This window comes from Punica granatum, chromosome 3 (genome assembly GCF_007655135.1).
Source record: "Punica granatum isolate Tunisia-2019 chromosome 3, ASM765513v2, whole genome shotgun sequence".
NCBI lineage: Eukaryota > Viridiplantae > Streptophyta > Magnoliopsida > Myrtales > Lythraceae > Punica > Punica granatum.
The window spans coordinates 37,653,063-37,663,186 of NC_045129.1; the positions used below are offsets into that span (position 1 = coordinate 37,653,063).

At 36.2% G+C, this 10,124-nt stretch overlaps 1 protein-coding gene across 1 annotated transcript; it reads left to right on the forward strand.

Moving 5' to 3' along the window:
* The first annotated feature begins 425 nt into the window (after positions 1-425).
* LOC116198479 (peroxidase 11-like) lies at positions 426-2,089 on the forward strand. Its single transcript, XM_031528632.1, has 4 exons — positions 426-721; positions 951-1,142; positions 1,250-1,415; positions 1,494-2,089. Exons 1-4 carry the CDS (start codon positions 482-484, stop codon positions 1,937-1,939), a joined length of 1,044 nt encoding a protein of 347 aa, XP_031384492.1. The 5' UTR covers positions 426-481; the 3' UTR covers positions 1,940-2,089.
* The last annotated feature ends 8,035 nt before the right edge of the window (positions 2,090-10,124 follow it).

Genomic DNA, 10,124 nt, shown 5'->3' on the forward strand with positions numbered 1-10,124 from the left:
AAATGGAACTGCTGCTAGGATCAACATGCGATAATCTTCCAAAGTGTCTCAGACCTTAACCGAAAATTAAGATCATCACTCGACGAAATTAGACCTTCCAAGCCCACTGATTATCGATATAATTTTCTTCGAGAAACAGCGGAACATAGTCGGTGGACCGCACCTCTTGTTCTACCCTAACTGCCACTCTATCATTAGTTCCCCATTTTGAAGTTTGGTAACTTGCTTAAGCCTTTCAAGTAAAATATTTAGATAACAAGAAGGAACCTCTCCTCTTTTAACTCTTTGCTCAGGAATACATAATTTGGTAAATTGGGTTTGAAGATGAACAAATTAGTTGCATCCTCTCTTGACTCCAATTGCTTAACCTTCCCCTTAAAATACTCAACTCCAATGGTCATCCCTTCTTCCTTTCACTTCATTTCTTATATATCTCACAACTCTTCACCTTTCCTACCAGAACGACGACCAGATCAGTGCAATGGCAACTTCACTCGGTTCAACATGTTCGATTTTTGGGTTCATGGCTTCGTTGGTGCTCTTGGGCTTTGGCAGCAGATTGACTGCAGGCAGTGACCCCCCACTGACGTTGGACTACTATGCAAAGTCTTGCCCCACGGTGCTCGAGATTGTGAGGAAGGAGATGGAATGTGCTGTGCTCTCCGATCCCCGGAATGCTGCCTTCATTGTTCAGTTGCACTTTCACGATTGCTTCGTTCAGGTCTTTTTCTCAGTTCAAACAAGCTGCAGATTCCTTCTTTCGAAGTGTCAAAATTAAATCGTGGTTGAAATAGTCTCGTCGGTGCACTTCCATCGAAAATAGATTTTAGGACAATGGTCACTTTTAGCAGTTATCTATTCTGTTTCGACTCGTGAGGAATGTGATTAGTGCAGTGATATGCTTCGGCTTCTGGTATAGTATTCTCTATGAATGTGATATTTCGATACAGGGTTGTGATGGGTCGGTTCTGCTGGACAACACGATCACACTTCGAGGGGAGAAACTAGCTCCGACCAATATCCATTCACTAGGAGGTTTCCGCATAATAGACAGGATCAAGAACAAGCTTGAATCGGAGTGCCCCGGTGTTGTTTCATGTGCAGACATCTTAACCATTGCTGCCAGAGATGCTATCATCCTGGTACCCGTTTCTTCATTTACTTGATTTCTCTTCCGAAGATTACTAGCTTATTCTGCATAAGGGATCGAAAAAAGAATTATTCTGCTTTAAAACTTGTTCTGTCTCAGGTGGGTGGACCTTATTGGGATGTTCCACTCGGAAGAAAGGACTCGAGGACTGCGAGCTATGAGCTTGCAGCCGCAAATCTCCCAGCTCCTGATGAGAGCCTCCCAAGCATCATATCCAAGTTCCTCTTCCAGGGCCTCTCTGTCACTGACATGGTGGCACTTGCAGGTACATGTCAAGCGTTGTTGAGTATTAAGTTCATACTAGGACATAGAACCTGATACTAACGTCGATACGGTTTACTAGGGGCACACACAATTGGGATGGCACAGTGCAAGAACTTCAGGTCGAGAATCTATGGTGACTATGACCTCACCTCATCGAAAACCTTATCATCAGAGTCACACCTGAACGAACTAAAGTCCATTTGCCCTCCGATTGGCAGAGGAGAGAACAACATTGCACCGATGGACTATGTAACTCCGAACCTGTTTGACAACTCATTCTATCATCTTCTCGTAAACGGAGAAGGGCTGCTGAACTCGGACCAGGAGATGTACTCCAGCATCTTGGCGGTCCAGACGAAGGAGATTGTGAAGAAATATGCAGCAGATCCGATTGCCTTCTTTGTGCAATTCTCGGAGTCGTTTGTGAAGATGGGGAATATTACGAATCCGGAAAGCTTTGTCAATGGAGAGGTGAGGAAGAACTGCAGGTTTGTCAATACAGGAGCTCAGAAGGACTCTGCTTAGACAAATTTTCCGTAAAACTATACGAGATAATGTTCTATTTCCAATTGATGATTATTGTTCATGAGATGTATGGATGATGATGTACTAAATACTTGCATACATCGGGATTTATCTTGCGATGTTTCTCGAATTTCAAAACGTTTTGTTTAACTCCAACTGTTTTCCTTGGGTCACCTGCTATATGTTCTGCAAATTCTTGGCAGTAGTAAGCCTAGGTTCTTTGAAACACCGAACTCAACCTCCGTCCGGTATTAGTTTTATGTGATCGAGCTGGACTTGAGATTTTACTCATATGGTATTAGATTCAAGAGGTCCGAGAAGATGGGGTATCTGGACATTGAATTGAACTTGAACAACGAGACGAGGCATAAGAGGATATGTGCTTGGCCCATGGACCGTGTCATGGGCTCTGCATCACTATGAAATGAGCATATTTGTGACTAAGCAAACTCTGATGAAACTCACATCTACCAAGCGAGGTGTTATCAAAGCTCGTGTTCGGGGTATTTGTAAACTCGGTCTTTGAGCAGCCCGGGAGCATCTCAACTCGATTATAAAGCTCGGGAGGACAACCAGACTTGCATCTATCAAGCCAAGTCTTATCAATCTCGTACTTGGGGTTCTCATCCAATAGCCTGCGAGTAGCTGAATTTGATATGGAGTATATGCTTACGAAAATAAGCTCGACATATCTAAAACTAATCATCCTTGGCAACCTGATAGTAATGCTTTCTTGCCTACGTGCATATATTTCAAGATACTTCCAAGTTTGACTTAAAAGTGATCCAACATATAAAGTAGTGATCAAATTATTCTTCTTTTATCTTTCTCCCCGTTTACTAGAAGTCAAGCATATGCTGTCACATGACTAGATGCTACTCTCAACCAACCTTCCGTTTTATAATTGAAGTCGGGGTGGGTGCATATCGAAAATCGATGGAGTACTCAATCGTACCTCTCAGAAATTCATACAACAATCAAATTTACTTTGTATAATCGAATTCCGGTTACGAACTGTTTCAGCGGACCAAATCGTCCCTGAACGAATCGTAAAACTCACAAAAAGAGAGAGGGCATCTAGAAGAAGGGCATTGATTTCCCTTTAATATTAGAGCTATCGCTCTCTCCAATTGGACCATTTGTTCCACCAATAATTTGATGCCTCACGGCTTTGAATTCATTATCAATCACCCAAAAAAGTGTCTTGACCCTTCCACCTTTTATACCTTTATTATTTCCACATCAATTTGACCAATTGGGTGATTGTACGATGATTACATAGGATGGCGGTCAAAGGAGGAAAAGTGAAAGGTCTCATGTTTGTTGACATATTATATATATATATATATATATATATATATTTGAAATTAATTTCTATTTTTGGAATCCAAAGGGGCCAATCTCAACACAAATCACTGTTGGATTCAATTCGTGCAGCAACCTGATTGCTGAGACGGTTCACGGGTTTGCAAATTTTATAGTACCACATCATATAAAAGTACCAGACAATGGCCCCAGCAGCTTCTTGGGTTGTTAGGATTTCACTTTCGCTCTTAGCTCTGATTGTTTCGGACGAATTACACAATATATAATGTTAGAAAACCGAGTACTTGCGCAACGAAAACTTTAACAATGACAAAAATTAAATTTTTATCGCATGCTCGTTTTTTGTCAAAACTCAAGATCAAATTTTGACATGTAAAATCACATTCTAACGAATAGATAACAAGATATAATGAATCCACAAGAAAAAAATTGCTACATTTATACTTACTCTTGTGGAATTCGGTTTGTTTCGATCGATGGATGGAACCGTCCAATTGTCCGATCTCTAGCTCGTCCACACGAACGTGTTACTACCGAGATAGCTTCCTCTCAATCCGTCCACTCCGATCTAGGTCACCAAACTCGAACGGAATCGCCACAGAAGGAGAAGACTGCTTCAAGGATGTCTTGGACAACTCCGATTCACCAAACCAAGACTGGGAATGCCTCCAATCGGTGAGGGCAGTGGCGCGGCTGAGCAGAAGCTCTCGACTAACTCTCTCTTTCTCTTTCTTTCTGACGCAGCGCAGATCACGGTTTCTCGCGCCTAAATCTAAATTTAGACTCGAAAGGAATAGAACACGACTAAACCCTAAGGATATGTTGTAAAAGAAAGAGTTATGGCAAACTTAAAAGTATCATTCATCAATAGGTGTTTCTGAGGTATGTAGTTCTCCTCTTACAACGAGGTGAATAGCCTATATATAAAGGGAAGACACCTCTTTTGACTATAGAATAGAAAACTGACATATATACTCTTCTAAATTATCTTCCTATAATGGAACAAAGAAATAATCTGAAATAGGAAACTTCATACTTCTGACTCAAACTAAAATTGCAAGTAATATCTAATTCTAAATATATTTCTATCTAAATTAAATATACTACCTAATTAAGATAATAAAATTCCCAATCTATGGATCAAGACATCTCATCTTCCCTTTCCACATCACAAGAATATTTCGTCGATATATCTAAGATATGCTTCTTTGGGCTTGGACTTGTTGATACATATATGGGCTGAAAATCCTCTGCGTCATTCTCCCCCACTTGTAAAAAGCTCGTCCTTGAGCTTTCGATGTGCTTCGAGTATTGTAGTCACCATGATGTTGAATCGCTCGTATGGATGGATCTTCATTCACCAAAGCTTCAAATTCCATATGTAGAAATGTTAATACCGATGACACCTTTGGGAACTTCTCTTCAAAATATAAATTATTCACAATGAACATAGGCAACTCATGTGATTCTAGAGTTAACTCGTTCTTCACCTCGATATTATCTTCCTTTTTAGTACTCTCAACAATCTTGGAAACTTCCTTAATCTTCTTCTCGTTGCAGTCAATTGGCGTTGGTCTCTCGTCTTACTTTTCGTTTCCATGGTTACTGTTCGGAATTTTCTCTTCCATCGCTGGATGAATATTCGCCTTATCACTAAGATTTACCTTAGCCCTTTCATGAAGATGTTTGGCAAAATTACCAAAATTTTCTCGAGTTTCTGTTCCAATCTTGTCCTGAATAGTTGGCTTTAAACCTTCCATATACCGGGAAACTTGTTGGCTCTCTGACTCGTTTAATGCATTACACTCCACCAACCTTAAGAATTCCGCCGTGTAATTATGGACGGACCTCGACCCTTGCACACATCTCTGGTCCTTCATGAACAAATATTGCTCATAATCTGGAGGAAGAAATCTAGCCCTCAACATTCGTCTCATGCGTTCCCAAGTTTGGATGGGTTGCTTCCTTACACATCCTCGGTTCTCTTGCACACAATCCCACCAAGCAGATGCTCCTCCCTTCAATCGGTATGCCACCAGCTTCACGCGCTTCTCCTCGGGAACCTCGGCGTATTCAAAGAACCGATCGACTTCTGAAAGCCAATCCAAGAATTCCTCGATGTTTAAGCATCCGTTGAAAACGGGAATATCGGCCTTCAAACGAAAGTCTCCAGCATCCTGACGATTTCTTTGATTCCTTCGTTGATGAACAAATCCATCGTATGCAACTCCACTCTCCTCATCTGAATCTTCATAATATTAGATCCTACGAGGAACACGTTAAGCAACGGGTGGCTCACGAGGAAAAACTCACTGTGCCTGATCGCCGTCTACCGCATTTTGGTCAGCACACAAGTTTAGAGCACCAAGCATGGTACGTAGCTCCTCGAACCTCTGGTCTAGTCTTTACTCAAACCTCCGCTCGAGAGTCCGCTCCATCCTTCCGATCCTCTGTTCCAGTGCTTGAATCGCGCCCACTTCCTGCTCTTCGGCATTAGGGTGGTTGTGAATCGCCTCGTCTGCCATGATCAGATTTAGGCAACTCCTGGTTTGATACCAACTGACGCAGCACGGATCACAGTTTCTCGCGCCTAAATCTGAATTTAGACTCGAAGGGAATAGAACACGGTTAAACCCTAAGGATATGCTGGAAAAGAAAGAGTTATGGCAAACTCAAAGTATCATTCATCAATAGGTGTTTATGAGGTATGTAGTTCTCCTCTTTCAATGAGGTGAATAGCCTATATATAAAGGGAAGACACCTCCCTTGACTATAGAATAGGAAACTGACATTTATACTCTTCTAGATTACATTCCTATAATGGAACAAAGAAATAATCTGAAATAGGAAACTTCATACTCCTGAATCAAACTAAAACTGCAAGTAATATCTAATTCTAAATATATTTCTATTTAAATTAAATATACTACCTAATTAAGATAATAAAATTCTCAATCTATGGATCAAGACATCTCATCTTCCTTTTCTACATCATGAGAATATTTTGTTGATATATCCAAGATATACTTCTTTGGGCTTGGGCTTGTTGATACAAATATGGGCTGAAAATCCTCACGTCACTTTCACTTTCGGGTCTTGAGAATTATGACACACACTTAGGGTTAATCGTAAGGCACTATATCTATATATAGATTCTAATTGCTATATTAATTAATTAATTAATCACAAATTAGCCATTGCACTTTAAGTCATCTAATGGCTTGCCCTCCAAGTAAGAAAGAAAGATCATTCTTGTCATTAACATAAGTTTTCATTTATATACAATCTTTTTATATAAACTTTTCAAATAAAGAAACTCTCGTATTTTTTTAATTAGATTTAATATTGATGTTGGATTCAGTTTTGGGATGTGCTAACACCGTTGCAAGCACATTGCAAACCTCATCCGATAATTAATTCCTAATTAACTTTCTTAATTAGAATTAATTCTTTTCTCGACTTAAACACTCTCAATGTGTGTGACTAACAAGATTCATCACCAAGTAACAATAGGATTATAATATCAACTCGTTTAATATTATCAAAAACTCTTTCCGTAATCAAAATCATAATTTTCATAATGCCCTTGGCTCCCAAAATTCTTGAGTGATGCCTAGCAGCATATCATGATAATCTAAATAGTGATGAATGTATAATTAAAACATTCTAATGAACCTGTAATCGTATACACCATGCATTAAGTCCCTTCACTACAAGATACAGATCTAACCAGGGCCATGGTAAATGTCAAACCCTTTAGCCAACCATATGAATCCACATTTTATGTCCTAACAACAGTTGTTAGATAGTATGAGACTCACTATTCCAACTTCATTAGTATCTAGATACTAATCATGGTTACAGACAGAAATGATTATCTATACGAAGAGATAATATTCATTTAAGTCTCATGCGATCGTGAACAATTTAAAGATATTATTACCTTATTACTCCATTCACTCTTATTCTTAACTATTTAAGAATGAAGTATTCAAAATATCTTAAGAACTTTATTCTAATAAACATAAACAATATATGAATAATAGAGTAAACTTCATTGCCATAAAAGGAATTATTCAAATACATAAACTGGCTTTAGGGCATATCACTAACAAATACTCCCACCCTCGGGCACCTCCACTTCCTGACCATCGTTAATGTGGCCTTGATTTTAGCCATGCATCAGCTGCAAAAGTGACCATCATGTTACGGCATTGTCCTCACCAGAGCTTGAGTAAGGCTACAAGGTGGGACCAAGCCATACATGCGCCTCCCTTGGTTTAGTTCCCGTCAATTTGACCCTAGAGGTGGTTGTCGAAGGCAGAATACTTTGATAATAAATTGTGGGTTGTATAGATTCGATTTTCACTTATGAGGCTCCTTGTGATCATTTTATTATTATTATTTTCTCCAGGTCCATGATCTCACTTATACTCGCAGGAAACAAAACAAAAAGGTTGATTTTGTAATTATATATACAGATACTGATTCTGTAATTATGTATATAGATATCTGAATATATGAAAGAAAGTTGAGGTGGCACTTATATTCGATGAGTATTACAAGGATACGTGATTGTGTAAAATTCAATTAACAACCGACTCATGTGAAGGTGGAGAGAAAAAAATTATGAACTATAACTGCATCTTTTATATGTATCAGCTATTAGTTGAGTTTTACGCAATTTTGTGGCTATGTAATACTCACTGGTATTTTCTCCTTGAGTGAAAGATGGCGTACCCATGTCCTTTTTAGCTATTTAACTTTTCATTTTTTTATGCGATAGAACATTTCTTATAATCTGAAAAGAAAAAAATGTTTATTTGCTATTCTAGTTATGGTAAATGATCTCCGTATGAGGGGGAAAAAATTCAGTCATTCTACAAAGATTTTTCCTTTTTTAAGAATATATACAGAACGTCTTGGGCCACTCATGATTATTGAAAAAAAGAAAGTGCTGCTCTATAGATGCACCTCGGCAAAATTGACATGTCATTAGTCTACATTTATACCTTATCTACATTATTAACCCAGTCATTAGTGGGGATCGAAAATATATATGCCAGCTAATTGCAACCGTGTTCAAGGAATTATCAGGGCTGTGTATGTGTTTATGTTTAATGGGAAAAAGAATAAACCCATGTGTGAAACTTGTCTTGCATAAAAATGGTGAGCATAATAAATGGCTTCCTTAAACAAAGAGATATTAATGTAATTATTGATTAGTACCAAAAAAATCCTCTTTTTTCAAAAGGACCAGTTAATTTTATTGAAATTAGGAAAAGAGTAATTAGTGGGAATGAAATAAATAATTCAGAGGAGCAAATTTACTGGAAGTGGCCTACTCCGCCTCTTCAGTTCCTAGTCCACCCTCACATGTATCCGACAACCTTGTTTGAATTGCACCCAAAAAAAAAACCTTGAAATAAAATTAATTAATGTAAGCATATCATATCGTAATATAATAATCTATATATCTATATATAATAAAATTGCTTTCCACAAGCAATTAATAGAATTATATTTGATAAGAATATAAGGGTCAATTTGCTTCATCCATAAATTATTATTGTGGATTCTTAATTATATGTTACTATTCCTTTATCCACTATATTTGCTGCTATTCAACAAATATTGAGATTTTTAAATATATATATATATATAGTATCTAAATATCTATATCTCTGAGGCAAAAAAAAATCTTTATCTCTATATATTATAAAAAAATACACCATTTAATATAAGACGAGCTCTTTTGAAGTATAATTTTAAAATATTTTAAAAGTAAATGTAGCTATTTATTTATGGGTGAAATCTAATACTTAAATTAATTTATATATATATATATATAATTCTGCTAGAAAATTATCTTATATAAATGACTATGAATAATTTCATAAATATAAAAATCTAAAGAGAAATTGCTGAAATCATCAAGCAAATAATTATTCAATTAACTTTTAAAAAAATCTACATAAAATGATGTAATCTTATGATGATAAATCTGTGCATTGCAAAAAATGGAATACTAAAAAAGTTTATTGATTATTATAGTTTCCAAAAAAGTATTATTGCTTATCACTAATTTTATGAAATTAAGGCCATTTGAAAGATTAAAATTTATCATAAATCATTAATTCTATGAGTTTATGATTGATCAAAAGAAATAAGCTAATATTTGAAATTAAAACATCACAAAAATATTGTTTTCAAGTCAAAAATAAATTTGTAAAGTGAAAATATGAACTGAATATTTGTGATAAATGTTTATAAGACGATTAAATAAATGTAGAATGCATATTGAATAAGAATATAAGATAATTAGTTGCAAGAATATTATTGAATCATTTATACTTAGCCTGATATTATTAAAAACTATTATTTTAAATTTCAAATTAATTAATAAGAAACTATTTTAAAATGTGAACAATTATCATAAAATAGTAAGTATGAGATAACCAATCAAACCTAGTAATAAATATAAAATAATATTATAAATTGACAATGACTTATAATAGTACTCATATTCAATTGATAAAAAATGTTTCAATTCGATTCTTATACGAAACAAGCACAATTTTTTCCCCCTTGAAAAATGAATATATAATAAGATTTATGAGAGATTCTAGGAAGTGTAGAGACCGAGTTACCAAGTCCACAAGTTAGAAAAAACATAAAGGTTGAAATATCTATTATCTATTATTTATTATAATTTATATTATTATATATTTGATCTTCAAAGGAAAAGACAGCCCCTTTATTTTTTAAGATACCTTAACAATTATGCAATTTCAAGGATGCCCTTTTATTAATCCACTAAGCCATTAAGCCATATCACTTTTATTTTGTAGTTTTTTGT